Genomic DNA, 17,643 nt, shown 5'->3' on the forward strand with positions numbered 1-17,643 from the left:
AATAAAAGCAATACACAAGAAATATGGAAAACACTAAATCATGTAATTAAAAAAAGTTCTAAAAAAACAAATTTTCCACAATATTTTATAAAAGATAACGATATGGTAATTGATGAAATTTCTGACATAGCTAATAATTTTAATGAATATTTAGTTAACGTGGGCAGCAACTTGGCAAACAAAATCCCAGAGCCAAGAAACAAACGTGAAATAGATAAGAACATTGTAAATAATTCATCCACAATGTTTCTTAATGATGTGAATGATATAGAAGTATTAAATGTTGTGAAAACATTAAAAAATAAAAAGTCTACTGACTGTCTTAACATTGATATGACATTAGTAAAAAGTATTATAGAATATATTGTAAAACCTTTTACATATATTTGTAATTTATCATTTAAAACTGGTATATTTCCATCAAAAATGAAGATAGCCAAAGTCATTCCTGTTCATAAAAGTGGAGAAAGACACACGTTTAATAACTACAGACCAATATCATTGTTGCCACAGTTCTCAAAAATTCTAGAAAAATTATTTTCATATAGATTGGATAATTTTATTGAGAAACATAAGCTCTTAAGTGAAACCCAATATGGGTTTAGAGAAAAACGGACCACCTCAATGGCAGTCATGGAGCTTGTAGAAGCAATATCTACCGAAATAGATAATAAAAAATTTACTGTTGGGATTTTTATGGATTTAAAAAAAGCTTTTGATACTATAGATCATTCTATATTAATGAATAAATTAAAGAAATATGGAATAAGAGGTTTAGCTTATAAGTGGATGAAAAGTTATTTGGAAAATAGATATCAGTATGTGCAGTTTAATAATGTACAATCAGAACACATGAAGATCACTCATGGAGTTCCCCAAGGGTCTGTGCTCGGCCCTAAATTATTTATACTGTATATAAACGATATTTGCTGTGTCTCAAAAACATTGAAAAGTGTTTTATTTGCTGATGATACAACTTTCTATTGTTCAGGAGAAAACCTGAAGCAGCTTCTGACTACTGTGGAGTATGAATTGAATATATTAAAAAAATGGTTTGATGTAAATAAATTATCATTGAATTTAAATAAAACCAAGTTCATAGTTTTTGGCACGAGACAAATCACTCATCAAGTCAAAATTATGGTGAATTCAATTGAAATAGAAAGGGTGAATGAAAATAAATTCCTTGGAATTATTATCGATGATAAATTATGTTGGAAGCCACACATAGAAACTGTTAAAAGGAAAATGTCAAAAATCATAGGGATACTCTATAAAAGTAAGGATGTTTTAAACATGAAATCATTATATATATTATATAGTTCATTATTATTACCATATTTGACCTATTGTGTGGAATTATGGGGGATGGCATATAAAACAAATACTAACACCGTTTTCAAATTGCAAAAGAAAGCTATAAGAATTATTAATGGATCAAAGTATACAGAGCCAACACATCCACTATTTATTAAATTAAATGCAATGAAATTTTATGACTTGGTGGATTTTAAAATAGCACAAATAATGTATAAAGTTTATAACAATTTACTCTGCCACAGTACTCAGAAGTTATTTGAAATTAGACACAGTCCTTATGATATAAGGGGTACAAGTGTGTACAAAAAACCCAAAACAAGAACAAATATTAAGCAAAGGTGTGTATCTGTAAAAGGTGTTGATCTGTGGAATCAATTGGAAATTGCTCTGCAAAATTGTGATTCAATGCTGGAGTTTAAAAAAATGTTTAAAAGTAAAATTCAAAAAAATTATCTATGTCAAGCCAGTATATGAAAAATGTACATGTGAGTATGTGTAAGTGATCTAGATAGGTATTATGGTATATGTTTAGTAAATTTATGTATATATGTTTTTGGTAAATGTGAATAGGTTAAGTGCACTTGTGTATATATATATAACTTGGGTTATATATATCATTTATTATTTTATTATTATTATTTTTAATAATCAGTAAATGAAAATTGTATTAATAATGAAATAAGTTTAAATATATTTAGTAAAAGGGGTAGGACTAGATAAGTTTTTAACTTCTTCCTACTCCCTTTTGAACATGTAAGTTATGATTAATTGAATGATTATGTTATTGGGATTTTCTTCTATTTTGATTGTTGTTGTTTTTTGTTTTATCTCTGCTGTTCATTTGTTTATATGTTCAAAAAAATAATAAAAGAAAAAAAAGAATAAGCGGTCAAGGAAATGGATGGATGGATGGATGAAGACAGGGGGGAACAAAGTTTTTTTTTTTTTTATTCTTTCTATGATTAATTGATGTACCCCACACCCCGACCCATATTGTTCATACACAGATATTTCTATAAATAAATAAATAAATACATGTAACAAGGTCCTCCCAAATAAATGAGGTCAAAAGTTAAATATTTGTCTTTGAAATGTAGTGGAGTTCAACTAGATAACAAGTCTAATACTGTACATATATTCATACAGTCATTCATTCATACAGTTTAATACATAATAATTCAAACTAAACACTAATGTATATAAAGGTCAACATCATGAAACAATGTCTGTCTGTCTGTCTGCATTGATCTGTATATATTAGTGGATAGCCGATAGGCCAAGATTTTTGAAGCTGCGAGGCCGCCATATTACTACTCCCAAGAAACGTTTCTCGGCATACGATCCTATGCATTTACAGTATTGAAATTGGAGAACATTTGAGACAGTACTTAGAAACAGCATGATTTATGATGTTTTAAATTTGCTAACCATAAACAAGAATACTTTAGCAGACATTTTACAACGAGCCTTAAATACATGTATAAATTATATGCTTAATGATATTTACAAGAATTACAGTATATCTGTAATTCAACAAAAGATGTATCTGCCAAATCTAATATTGGGTCAAAAGAACTGAGTGATAAAAGGAAAAACGTGGGTCTTCAAAGCAGCACTACCGTCCACTTGTTAAAAAATAACACCGTTAAAAAATAGTGACCACCGCGCCAACTATCCTAAGAGCCTACGAGCTGTGACTCTGTCTGTCTGTCTGTCTGTCTGTCTAACTATCTGTCTATCTAACTGTATAACTATCTAACTGTCTAACTTACTGGGAGCAAGAAGATATGAAAGTGTTGTGTTTAATAAAAAATTATTTTACGAACGCCGATTACCGATTACCGCCGATTGTACAGGAATTACTTTTTGTCCTAGTGTATTTGCCGTAGGATAGCGAGCCAAGCTGGCCGATGCACCGCGCATGCGCGCCTCAGATCGTGCAGTGGTCACTGATTGTGTCTTGACAGTAAGTACTCTGTTGTATTCTAAAATGTATTTGACATGTTTCTAGTTAATTCAACGTAATTAATTAATTGCCTCGTTTGCGCCGAGTTAATTGGGTCGTTTGCGCTGTCATGACTTAATTGCCCCGTTTGCGTCATCAGGAGTTTCTATGAGTTCCGGGAAGGTGTCAGTGCTAAAAATAGAACAGTGCCATTACATACAGCAGCACTCGCATACACGTTATAGCTCTTGAACAGTGTTGCCACAGTTACCTTCAAAAAGTAACTTAGTTACTTTACTGATTACTTGGTTTTAAAAGTAACTGAATTGCGTTACTGATTACTTGGTTTTAAAAGTAACTGAATTGTGTTACTGATTACTTGATTTTAAAAGTAACTAAGTTAGATTAAAAGTTACTTTTTTAATTACTTTCAGCAGCTGCCGATAACACCATCTCAACATAAAAATAATGCGGTAGAAACGGAGTTCCAAATACTTTATTGAAAGTGCATTTTTAACATGAAAATAGAGTTGTTGTTTTTTTATGAAAAACAAAATAGGCAGTCTCTCTTGACTTCTTGTAACGTAAATACTTTTTATAAAACAAAAAGTAAAAATCTATCCAGGTTGAAAATGAAAATCCCCTTAATTCCTCTGTTTGTTCCTCTATTCCAGTGTGTACACTTGAGTCGACTCGTGCATGCTCAAAACGTGACTTGTCTGATGTCACTCCCCCTGGCGAGAGGGCGGAGACGACCTCATCCCATAATGCTTCACGGACCAGGATGGAAATAAAAAATTTTTTTTACCACTTTTATGGTCCATAATGTACACTTTTTTTTTTGTTGCGTTGTGTGCCTGTTGGTTAATAAAAACTAGTAGTAAAAGTATCATCACTTTTGTTTTGAATGTGCAAACCATTCACGACCAGACCATGGCTGAATTCAGTGTGGTGATCAATGACTTCCGCCTCATCTTCGTAGTTAGCGTCAGTTGTTTGTGACTGTTACAACAGTGAGATATTTTGCCTTCTTCATGAAAATGTGGAGTAACGCATTTAATCTCTGGGCAGTAACTTTAATCAGACTACTTTGTAGAATAAAGTAACGCGTTAGACTACTAGTTACTTTGGAAAGCAATTTTTTTAGTAACGCGTTAAGTAACGCGTTACCGGCAACACTGCTCTTGAATTACTAGTCATATGTAATGCAAATGTTTGCAAGAAACTGCATTAGTTGTGTGAATGCACACACAGACATGCCCCACTTCTATGAGTTACCTCTTAAATGCACAGGCAAATAAATGCTGGCTGTACTACAAAGCCTCTGATTCCGGGAAAACCCCAACTGGAACGGGTGAAAAATTCCCAAAATAGTTACGTGAAATGTGCTGAGCCGCAATGGCGACTCTTGGCAGTTTCGGAGGTGTTTTCACTTTTCAGAGCCATAACAGTCAACAAATATTTTATAGATCTGGATGATAGCTGCCACGTGGCTGTGTGAAAGCTGATTTGTGGAAATAATCCCTCATTCATTTTGGAAGTCAGGAAGATTATGATGGGGTTTCTCTTATGGCTTTGATTCAGAAATTGTGCATCGTCTCTGTCTGAAAATGGCAATGCCATGCATCTAAGATGATACTCATTGACAATGGACAGCTTTTAAAATAAATAAATAAATAAATGTCATATTATTTTTAAACCTAAAAGTTGACAAATATATATATATATATATATATATATATATATATATATATATATATATATATATATATATATATATATATATATATATATTAGGGGTGTTAAAAAAAATCGATTCGGCGATATATCGCGATACTACATCGCGCGATTCTCGAATCGATTCAATAATAGGCAAAATCGATTTTTTTTTTTTTTTTTTTAAGGATTCACACCTTAAGCATGGAAGAATGTTATATGAACGGAACATTAAGCCTTAATATTTTATTTTAATGCTGTTTAAACATGAAACAGATTACAACCTCTATAAGACTGAAATTTCAGATAAATAAATAATACATTTTCATATAAATCTTACACTCTACAAGCTTACTGATTAGTATTTTCTAAATTTGAATGAAAAAAATCGCAACAATCGACTTATAAATTCGTATCGGGATTAATCGGTATCGAATCGAATCGTGACCTGTGAATCGTGATACGAATCGAATCGTCAGGTACGAGGCAATTCACACCCCTAATATATATATATATATATATATATATATATATATATATATATATATATATATATATATATCACATATATACACAATCACTTTGTATGAACCGATATTTAGTTTTGATGGTATGGTTACTTTGAGCAAAAATATTGGGGTGTCATGGTATTAAAATTATACAGCTAAAATAACGTATTTATTTATTTATTTACGTGCTTATTTATTTATTTTTAAATATTTGGGTAAATTAAAACAGTGTTTTTCCAATCAGCACAATCGTGTTCACATTTTAAAGTGATACTTCACTTATAATTAGCCCATTATAGCATTAAAAAGTTAATATTTTGTCTATAATTAATTTGATACATAAATTAATTTTCACATACAATTAGTACCTTTAAAAACACATTTTGCAACTTTCTGTCGACTGAAAATGACATCACAAGGCCTCAGGTAACCAATCACAGCTCAGCTGTTTTCTAGGTTCGGTCATGTGACATTCACAAGCTGAGCTGTGATTGGTTACCTGAGACCTTGTGATGTAATTTTCAGTCAACAGCAAGTTGCAAAATGTGTTTTTAAAAGGTACTAATTGTACATGAAAAATAATGAAAATATCAAATTTATTATAGGTGAAATATTATGCATGACTGCCGAAAATGGCCAAATAAGTAAGGTATCCCTTTAAGCAAAATAAGTCCAAACAAATAAACATTAACATTCTTCTGTTTTAAGTCTTCTTTATAAGTAACGGTGTCCCATCACTGGTGAGCTGATTTTAGAACAGATCCGTGGACTACTCGTGTTGTCCTTAGGGCAAACTAGTACCCGCTGGCATCTGTTTTTTTTTTTTTTTTTTGTGGGCATTGCACATGGCTCATAGCAAAGAGGCATCTGTGTTTGCAGTATCTCGTCTTGCTCCCTCCCTCCTCCTCGTCCTCCTCCGTTATGCACCAAGAAGGAGTAAAAAAGTTAATTGGAGGTGATTAACTTCAAAGAAGTGGCTCCTTTACACAACTTTGGCAAGGAGCCAAATGTATTGTGCCTTGCTTATATCATCTCACAAAGAAGAGCTCGTTAACGTTGACAGCCAGTATTAGCGGTTATTGAAACCTTGACGTTTTAAAATTGCCATTTGCTGTCCTCATGTGGCATTTAAAGGAAGCATATGTTTTCATTTAGGGTTAATTTTGGGTTGCATCCATCTTAAATGTCTTTATTCCCTTGATTATTCTCTTAAGTTTGTATTATGGCCCAACTCCAAAAATCCCACCCAGAAAACCTAAAAATATGACATACGCGTGATGACCTGATATAGAGCGGTGGGAACAGATCACATCGAGCATACTATAGGGACTTTAAAAGCTTTTGTGGTTTAGTTGTGACGGCGTCCGGCCGAGTCGGGCTGTGGGCTGTTATGCTGCGGGCGCCTGTGTCCAGATGCATGCTTCTACAGATGTTGGAGTCGTGCCTTCTCTCTAACCTAAAAATATATCCTGTAACACTGTATGAGCATCTGTCAGCTTCCTTATGCCACACAACAGCTGCTGTCAAAGTCCGTATTTAACTCTGTGTGAAATGTGAAAAGATCACGGCCTGGAGGTGAGGGCCACTTCCTCCCTGTTACGGTGTGAAGTGTTGAAAGTGGTAGGTTGAAGTCTTATTAACCTGCTCGTCCTCGCAATATTCTGTCAGGTTCGTTTTGTAGTCGTAGTATCTGTAGTATCATAGCCATAGTCAGAAATGTACGCCGACCAAATGTGACCGACGCCTATTCCCTGTTGCGTCGGCCCAGACCGCACTGACCCCATCTATTACGTACCTTCAGCCCATGCGTGAAAAGTAATTCCCCTCCATACCAATGGTAGGCAGTGTTCATTATTCCTAAAGGCAACCGGAAACCTCTTTACGAGGGCGGGATATAAAATCGTAAACAATGCATACCATAATAATATCATATAATGCCGGTCTCTCTTGAACCAAAGAGACAAAGTCAACTTCACGATCTTCTGTCCAAACAGATATTGTACGTTCAAATGCAGAGGGTAAAGCAGGGTGACTATAAGAAAAGTGAGCGGGAAAAAAAATCGTCCAGGCTTTCCATCAGTACTGTTTATCGGCGTTCGTCACCTCCTCTTCTTGCCCCGTGCGCTGATTCGCTAGCTAACAGCCAATCACAGTGATCAAATGCTCCGACACCGACTCAACTTGTCGAATTTGCTTGAAACGCCCCCCGACGTATTCCAACTCGATCCGACTTTATGACAGTAATTTATACATTGATCAACGCTGTCCGACTCATGCCGTCGGATTGATGTATCTAGGCTTTTAACACACATCTGGCCATTTCTCTCTGTCCATTTTATACATCACATCACACCAGATGCTGGTACAGTGTAGCTGTCCATGTTTTGTGGTTCGGCACTCAAAGATTCACTTATTAACAGATTCTTTTTTCATTTTTGTTTTCTCAGCAGTGTTGGGAAGCCATCCCCTGTTTTTTTGTTTTGTTTTGTTTTTTGAAAATGCATATTGACAGTTAATCAGTTTCCTTAAGATTTTTAATTTTTTTCTTTTTGCATTTCAATGGGCATCAATTATACATGCATTTTTGCTATTTGCAGGCCAGCCAGGTACCTATCCCCCACGAATAGCACGAGTCCACTGTGACTGACATACTGACTGATGTAATTATGGGATTACAGGATGCTGTGTGAACAGGCACACAATTGCATCTCACTTTGCTGTGTAAAAGTGGATCAATGTAGGGAGCTACTGTTATGGCTCTGATGCAGCAATCTTGTGTGATCTCTATGTGGGAAGAGACTCTTGTTTGCAGCTCTACTAATACCTGTAAAGACTAAAGACGCCTTTCCGTTGTACCAGTTCTGCCCTGAAACATCCAGGCTCACCCTATGTGGTCGCTTTAATGATACGCATTTTCTGTACGGTTACAATGGAACTGCTTTTCAGAACCTCCTCTGAGTTGGTTCTAAAACAGAGGATGAGCAGGAACGTGACATCACTGTCCGACTGCCCGACAGATGTAGGCGTTTCTTTTAAGTGATGCGGCAAGTACCTCCACTTGCACACGTCCATTTCCTGGTTTTAAGTGTGCGAGACAGAGCTGCCTGCCGCTAAGTCGTAAAAATACAGTATATGCAGTGCACACATTTTCCAACAATGCTTAACCAGATTTACAATTTTATATGCACCAATGGATGAAATAGTGAAGCTTGTGATTGCAATTCCTGTTTGGTGTCTGTTTGTATTGGTGAAGCAACCGAGTCCAGACCAGGCCAAGCAAGGCCAGAGTGATGCGAGGCCAGACTCTTATGAAACCTGTAATGGAATGGAATCTTGCTGCTTCAGTCATGTTTTCATAAGTTTGTTTTTTTATGTTAAGCAAGATTATGAAAAAAAAAAAATGTATAGTCTGTCTTCACGAACCCTTTCAGAAGGGTAGTACACAAACCAAGGTAACCCATTTAAGGGGGTGCAGGTTTTCACTTTCGTCTATTGCAGTATTCTTGCATCTGGCCATTAACTATCATGTGGTGCAGTTACCCGCCAGATCCAGTAGAAGCCCACTGACTTTGCTTTTTGTGAAATTGGCACCCACTTTGAAATGTGCACTACTACCACCTGCAGGACTGAAGTGAAACAACTTCACTTGGGCACATTTTCCTTCTAGATTTTCATTTGTTTGGAAAATTTAAAGCGAGAGGTTGCTTCATAAAAAATGGAATTATAAAATAAAAAAGAGATTATTTTGTAAAAATAAACTACAACAAGATGAGATGAGTATGAAATATGTGGAGTGGAACTGTGCTGCAGGAAAAAAAAAAGAAGGATGTGTGGAAAGAAGGGTGGGAGGATGATTGCATGGTTTCAGTTTGTTCAGACAAGAGGAGTGTGGCTTCTGTAGCAAAATAATTATGGTTTACTTTTGCACAAGTGCGTGCACACCCACACACCCACACCCCCACACACACACCGTTCTTTAGGTCAACTTGCTGTCTCAGCTCTGTTTGACAGAAAATGTACAGTAGTGGTGTAGTGCGGCCAGACAGCAGTTAGCCGTCCTCTGTGTTTATTTTCCTCCAGTTTTGATTTGTTCTACTGTATACATTTGAATCAGAGTTGATTTAAGCCACAGACCAGGAGTGAGCCCTTGAATGAACTTGCTTGCAGGCAGCTGTGATGTAATAATAACTTGCACCAAATAGAAAAGTTCTATATAGTGGCTTATTGCAAGGCTTGAAGAAGATTCTTCAATAACTTTTTTTTTTTTTTCCCTACTCTGTGCTAAAATAAGAGAGAGAGAGCCCACATGAAAAGAACAGTATGACATTTGATTGCAACTTTAAACCATCAATGAGCAAATTGGGGCTTTTCTTACGTTCTAGTTACTTCCGTGATTCCCAATTGGGTGCTGTGGCACACGAATGTGCCATTAGTGATCATTAGGATGCCACAGCAAATCAGTCCAATTTCACTTTATTTGTCTGAAATTGTATGAATTACAAATATATCTTTTATATATCGCAGTTGACTCAGAAAAATAAATTGCTTTTCGATCAAATGGCAAAGGTACAATAACCCTGTTTCCATTCATCCAACAAGGAAGTCATCAGCTTTGTGTTCAGTCACATTTCACACATAGTAAATCAATGTGTGTAAATTGAGATGAGCCTACCATAATTTCAATACTGATACTTTTTTTTTTTTTTTTTTATTGTTAACGTGACGTCCCTTTTTTTCATTATTTTTTGTATGTCTTAATTTACTTGCTCTTAGAATTTGCTATTGTAATTGCCTCTTTTAACAATCTTTCATGCTTACTTCAGTTCTTATTTTTCTTTTTATTTACTGTTTGATATTGACTCAAATAAACCGCTCGGTAGGTGAGAGGTTGTGATCATCTTTGCATTTGGACGCTGTTAGCTTTCGCTAAGCCTTGAATGGGCGCCGTTGTGCAAACAGTAAATTGTCATACAAGACTGCAGCTGGGGGAGTTCCTGTCGTCGCACGAGCTCACACAGAGCGGCCCTGTGCTCAGGCCTCCAAAATGACAGAGCGACCAATCCACAAGGATCTAATTGTAGCGCTGCACTCCTCGCCCGTGTGTGCGTGTTCTTCAACGTATCGCTGCTCTCTAATCCCATGTATGTGTTGGCTCCATGTGTCCCCCTGCAGAGAGGGGCGACAACAAAGCAGCAGCCCAGAAATAGCTCTTTGTGCTTGGGTCACTGCCTGCCTGGGTGGAGATCAGGTGCAGACAGAGTGGAAAAAATCAGAGTCATCATATAAAAGGCAGATTAAATATAGCAAGGCTCAAATTGCTGTTCAGCTTCAATCATCAACTTTTACTTCATTTTCTGATAGTTTGATCATTTTCATCATTTATATATCCATTAATTGAGCAACAAAGAGAGGATGGAACGTGGGAACATAGTATGAATAGTATATGCTTACATCCACTGGATGGCGCTGTTAGCTTTTACTCAGTCTTGTAGCTTTACTCCTAGTAGTTAATCAGACCCCAAAGAAGTTTTACATGGAACTTTGGCTTAGATAACAATTGGGCCGAATTCTTCCAACTGGGTTCTGAGTAAATTGACGACAGCAGCCACATTGTCATATAAAATATTTGTTTTATCATGTTTTAATATTATCTACCTATTTTATATTATTTATTACATTTTTATTTTATCTATTGTATTATGATTTTTTTATGTTAAATTATTTTAACTGTATTCATATTCTTGTAACTTGTTTTTATTTTTTTATTATGTACTAGTTATATTTATTTTGTTTATATTATGGTTTGCATGTTATTAAAAAAATGTTTGAATTATATTTTGTTTGTTTTACTACACTTTATTTAATTGTTTTGTTGTTGTTGTTGTTTATTCATCATGGTTTTCATTTTTTTTTTTTTTTATCTAAAACAATCTTTTGAAAAACTAAACTGGCAACAAGGTATCTTCATAAAATTGTAGGTAGCTGTAGCGCATTCCAAACCAAGTTTAATCGAGATCTGATCCAAATTGCACATGGATGCAGGGAGAGTGTAGATTTTCCAATGAAAATCCCTTTTAAGTTTTGTTAAAATCACTTACAACATCAAGCACCTCTGTCAAAAGTCATTGTCATATTTGATTTCCTTGAAGTCAACTTGACCTTCTTGAAGTTGTCGTGATCGTCCACAAGTCAAGTTCACAGGTGACATGCGTTATTCTTTTTTTTTTTTTTTTTTTTCCTCCTTAGATGGACCAGCTGTCTGATGAGGAGGTGGAGGTCAGAGAAGGGGAGGAGGAGGAGGACAGCGATAAGGAGGATCAGGATCTGGATAAGATGTTTGGAGCCTGGCTGGGAGAACTAGACAAACTCACGCAGGTACTCATGCTGAACAACACAAGCCTTTTTCTACTCCACTTTTTCTTTGTTTGACACGCATTTCCTGGTGTTTTTGGACCACGCAGAGCTTGGATGATGGCCGCCCGGAGCGCCCCCCTCAGCGTAAGGCGCCTCTAAGACAGGAGACCAACATGGCCAATTTCTCCTACAGATTCTCCATCTACAACATCAACGGTCAGACTCCCCACACATAAATGAAGTTACTCATTTGAGTCCTTTATGAGATGTCATACCCAGGTGCTGTTCTGTCTGGTTGCAGAGGCCTTGAATCAGGGGGAAAATGTCGATCTGGACGCCCTCATGGCAGACCTCAGCTCCATTGAGCAGGAGCTCAACACCGTCAACCCCAAACAGAACAGCAGCATGGCACGTCTAGGACTCACCGATACCAAGGTACACTTACTGTTCTGACGCTCCATGTGTACATTATTGTACGTTGTTACAAATTTATTACCGCTCTGACAGTGTCAGTAACTCGTCCAAAAAAAATAGCAGATAAACCTCCCTCAAATAGATGCCTCTCTTTTCCCCCATCAGGGAAAAAAAAAAAAAAAAAAAAGTGTTATTTTTGATTGTCTGTTCACACACACAGACATGAGGGTTAACAGCTGAGCCTATTTGAACTGTTGCTAACCAAAACAGCAGCACTATAGTCTCTCAGATTGTGTGGAGTCTTACTGCATGTTGTAAATGAGTTCCCTACAGTCTGCTTCTGCTTTTACTTCATTTCTCCAAATGTCATTTTTATACATAATGTTTTAGGGCGGTGTTTCTCAACCCTGGTCCTCGGGGCACAATATCCAGCCTGTTTTCCATGTCTCCCTATTCCAACGCAGCTGAAGGTCGTTATCAAGCTTCTCCAGAGCTTGCTGATGAGCTATCATTGGAATCAGCTGCATTGAAATAGGGAGACATGGAAAACAGGCGATAATGTGCCAGGGTTGAGAAACACTGTAATAGGGTGTCCTCAGATCCTTAACGCATTTGCTCCCAATAACTTATAAATACATATTTTATTTTTTATGTTTTCAATGTCCCAAAGATATATTTATACGTTTTTTTGTTGTTGTTTTTTTAATGCTCGAGCATACAGAAGGCTTCGATGCAGCCTCTCAACTGCAAAGAACAGTTACTGAAATGGTAGTTATTACACAAACGGCCAGCAGATGGCAGCAGAGCAAAGGAGATCAACCAGGGCCATGTTGAAAAAAATCTCAATTACTCACAATTTTAAATAGATTTGTGAAAATTGATGAAACTTAGCTATATTCTAATGCTAATTCCTGCAAAACGAAGAAATATAATTTTTATACAGTCCAAATACAGTCCAAAATGTACCCTGCCTCTGGCCCGCGTCAGCTGAGATAGGCTTCAGTTCCCCAAGTTAAGTCAAGTCAAGTCACGTCATGTCATGTCACATCATCTTTATTTATATAGCGCTTTCAAACAGCCTTAGCTGTCACAAAGCGCTTTACAGAAACATAAACACAACAAAACAAAAATAATATAAAACATTAACAGCAATACAATACAATACAATACAATACAATACAATCACAATTCAACATTTTGTCATACCAAGACCCAAATGACAAGAAGCGGTATAGAAAATGATGGAATTGATAAAAATAATAGAATTTCTTAAAATTGTGACAATATTCAACCCAAATCATAAAGGAGTGGTCCTATGTTGCATAAAACCTGCAGGTAACCTGGCTTAACTAAAATTGCCAAAAGAGTGACCATGTAAATTTATATAGTTTAACTTCTCCTTCACACTTTAAAAGTATTTAAACTTTTTAAAACACACTTGAACTTATGAAAACACTCTTTATTGGAGAATTCCTTTGTTCTCACATAAGAGGATTAAGCATATATTTAAACACCAAAATGTTCAACCAAACCATATAATTTAGTCTAACAAAAGTATGCTGTCTTAATGTGAACATATAATGTGAATAGGGGTGTGAATTGCCTAGTACCTGACGATTCGATTCGTATCACGATTCACAGGTCACGATTCGATTCGATACCGATTAATCCCGATACGAATGGTCACGATTCGATACCGATTAATCCCGATACGAATTTATAAGTCGATTGTTGCGATTTTTTTTCATTCATATTTAGAAAATACTAATCAGTAAGCTTGTAGAGTGTAAGATTTATATGAAAATGTATTATTTATTTATCTGAAATTTCAGTCTTATAGAGGTTGTAATCTGTTTCATGTTTGAACAGCATTAAAATAAAAATATTAAGGCTTAATGTGCCGTTCATATAACATTCTTCCATGCTCAAGGTGTGAATCCTAAAAAAAAAAAAAAAAAAAAAAAAAAAAAAAAAAAAAAATCGATTCTGCCGATTATTGAATCGATTCGAGAATCGCGCGATGTAGTATCGCGATATATCGCCGAATCGATTTTTTTTTTTTTTAACACCCCTAAATGTGAAATAGTCTAACGGAAATTAGCTTAGTTGGTACAGTAACAATAAACTTTCAAACAACTGCTACTTTAACACACACAAAGCGTATTACAAAATGTGACTTTCAATAAATAAATCTCTCAGTGAATAGATGCCTCCCGAAATAAAACCGCAGTCACAATTTGCAAAATAAAGCATCCTCACAAAGGCGGAATTTTTCATCTTTTATTCTTTTCCACACTTTTTTTTTTTTTTTTTTGTCTACAGGTCCGCCAGAAGCCCCCAGCAGGGCGCAGTAGCAGGCAGCAATCAGTGGGAGGATGCGGCGACGGTAATGGGGCTAACAGTGTCAGTGGCGGTGGCAGTAGCGGGGCGAGCAGTAGCAGCAGCAGCACCAGGGCCTCGCCGGCCGGCACCGTCAGGATTGCCTCTGGACAACAAGGGAGGCCAGCGCTGGCATCAAACTTTAGCCTGGACGACATCACTGCTCAGCTCGAGAAGGTATGTTAGTATCAGCGTGAAGAGCTCTTTAAAAGAAAAAAAGAACTGTTTAGTGTTTATATTTATGAAACAAGAGAAATAGTGTGGCGAGGGGTTGCCAGTGCACCATGGATATTGCTAAACATGTTCCTGATAAGCAAAAGAGCAAGTGCATGATGTTTCTGATGAAGCAACATGTAGCTCATGAACCAAAATTATTTTTTAATGTGCTGTTCCAAGTTATTCTCTTCACATTTTAATGTGTCCTGAGGAAGTAAAATCAGGATTTGGACTCAGTGATTCCCAACCAGTGTGCTGTGGCACATTAGTGTAATGAGAGCTCACCAGGTGTGCCACAGGATTCAATTTCAGAAAATATTCATATTTATTTACTACAAATAATATGTCTATTATATTCAACTATCTATTCTAGTGACGTATAGTGTCAAGCAAAAGAAATAAATGGTATTTTATTAAATGGCAGAAGGTACATAATTTAACTATGTATCTACTTTTTTCTTTTACTTTTCTGTGGTATACCCATATTACTTATTAATGTATTCATTGTAATTGAAATAAACCATTTCTTTATTCAGAATTCTAATTGAATGGGAAAAAAAATCACTCATGAAGTGTATGCAGCCTGAAATGTCAAACCCAGTTTAATCTACTTCTGATCCATATTGTAATGTATAGACAGCAATGTAAATGTATAATAGAAAATGCTGTAAACAATTAGAGGTTCATGATCACAATTTGTATACTGCTTTCTCTGCATCTACTGTATGCCGCATAGTACAAAGAATAATTCAAGTGCTTTCAAGATGCATTTAAGACAATACTGGACAGGAATTTCAAGATGGCTACCTCTGAGAAAGACAACATTTATCCCTGGTGTCAGTCACAAGAGCAAGCCCAAACTCATTAAGCAGATTAGTTTATTTGTCCGCTTGATTATAAAATTAATTACTATCCACTAAGTCATGTTCACTCATGCTTACTGAGATGCCTCCGGTGAGACATCAAGATTATTTTCCATCTCTGCCTTCCCATCAGGCATCAATGAGCATGGACGAAGCTGCCCGTCAAAGCTCCTCCCACTCGCTCGGCTCGACTTCCACTTCGGCCTCGGTGCGGCGCCCAGCGTCCAGTCAGCGGCAGCATCGGCGCACGGGATCGGTTGGCACCGTCAGTGAGCATGAGGTAAGCGTGACTCATGCTAATGATTCCTTCCTTATATAGCATGTATCAAAGGAATTCTCAATGATCACTTAATGGATGATGTCATTCCTACTCCTAGTAATGATGCCGAGTAAATTCCTTGTAGGTGCGATCTGTCATCCACTCTTCACGCTCCTCCGTCGCATCAGCCTCAGGAACGTCTGTCAACTCGGCCTCCTCGATGGAGTCCTTGGACAACGTTGTCCATGCCAGCAATTCTGACGGTCTTCCTGCCCCACACCCAACCAATGGCACCTGCCGGAGTCGGGACAGCACGGAGGTAAACGGCCACTTTACCGACAAAGTTTGACCCATGCCGACATTTGACCTCAGTGTTATTTTAGCTCATTGCATCCCAATAATGTACTACTGTAGGCACCTGTTGTCTTCTCAGGATTAAACTTGAACCTGTTTTCATTTTAAAGAGATTATATATGACGTATCAGCTAAAATCATACACACAGTTAAAGGCGGGAATCATTATCCAGGAAGTGCATGTTCTGATTGAAATAAATCTGCATTCAAATTCTTGTTTTAATAAGCCAACCTCAGTAGATAATCATCAAACTGCTCACTGGGATATTGGGATGGTCCAGTCAGTAGATGACAAACATAGCGATATTATCCAGAACCATCATTAATACTCGCCATACAAAAATATCTTTCGGGTAGGATTCTCATAGTCCTTGCCTGTACACAGCCTTGTTGAGATATTTAAAGTTTAAGCCCGTTATGTTGCGCAACCTTAGGGCGGACAACACACATGCACGCACAGTTCGTCACACACACGCGCGCTCTATCGTTTGTGTATGCGAATGACCTAAATATTAGTGGAGTATGCTAATGCTCTCGATAAAATGATTTCTAGAGATGAAGCACACTAGATTTAGAAAAATGAGACAGACCAAAAATACAAAATGTGTATTTAGTATACTATACAGTTGTTTATATTTTTTTAAATACTTTTTGTTTTGTTTTGTTTTTTTTGGTTATTATTATTATTATTATTATTATTGTTATTATTATTATTGTTATTATTATTATTATTATTATTATTATTATTATTATTTGTAGTAGTAGTAGTAGTAGTAGTAGTAGTAGTAGTAGTGTTGCTGTTATAACTAGACTAAGTGCAATTTCTGGAGAAATTGCATGTGAATGCTGAAAGCACATTGAGAGATAAATTATTAAATTATAACCTCCTTGTTACTGGACAATACGTTTTACCAACTGTGCCACCGAGCAATATTAGATACCTGGTATTGATGATAAGTGGAAGTGGGCGTGGGAAGTGATACTTAGAAAAAGTTCAATGACTGTCCCTTTGAAAATGAATGGGGGGGAAAAGTTGATATTAAATGTTAAATTGTGCAAATACTGTACGTAATGTGGAATCAGACGATATATACCCCGGGAGGCGTGAATTTTTTTAAGCTAGTTGAAATTTGAACAATGTAAATTGGAAGTATTATGTGGGATTTGTTAGGCGGCAAAAAAGTGTGGAGAATAAAAATAACAATGTATCACAAAGTATGTGGGAATGCTTCAGCATTCCCACAATTATTATTACTGTTATTGTCATCAATTGTAGTTGTGTAAAGTCTTTCCAGTGACCCCGTCTTGAGGTTT

The 17,643-nt window shown here is 36.4% G+C and overlaps 1 protein-coding gene across 2 annotated transcripts in view; it reads left to right on the plus strand.

Annotated features, from left to right (window-relative positions):
* raph1a (Ras association (RalGDS/AF-6) and pleckstrin homology domains 1a) overlaps positions 1-17,643 on the plus strand; it is a 75,580-nt gene that overhangs the window by 32,619 nt on the left and 25,318 nt on the right. For both annotated transcript variants that reach the window (XM_077536832.1, XM_077536833.1), the window contains exons 3-8: positions 11,737-11,865; positions 11,952-12,060; positions 12,146-12,279; positions 14,581-14,814; positions 15,850-15,996; positions 16,121-16,294. In XM_077536832.1, coding sequence (XP_077392958.1) covers positions 11,737-11,865; positions 11,952-12,060; positions 12,146-12,279; positions 14,581-14,814; positions 15,850-15,996; positions 16,121-16,294 — 927 coding nt within the window. The remainder of the gene's footprint in view (positions 1-11,736; positions 11,866-11,951; positions 12,061-12,145; positions 12,280-14,580; positions 14,815-15,849; positions 15,997-16,120; positions 16,295-17,643) is intronic.

The sequence above is a fragment of the Festucalex cinctus genome, chromosome 11 (genome assembly GCF_051991245.1).
Source record: "Festucalex cinctus isolate MCC-2025b chromosome 11, RoL_Fcin_1.0, whole genome shotgun sequence".
Taxonomy (NCBI): Eukaryota; Metazoa; Chordata; class Actinopteri; order Syngnathiformes; family Syngnathidae; genus Festucalex; species Festucalex cinctus.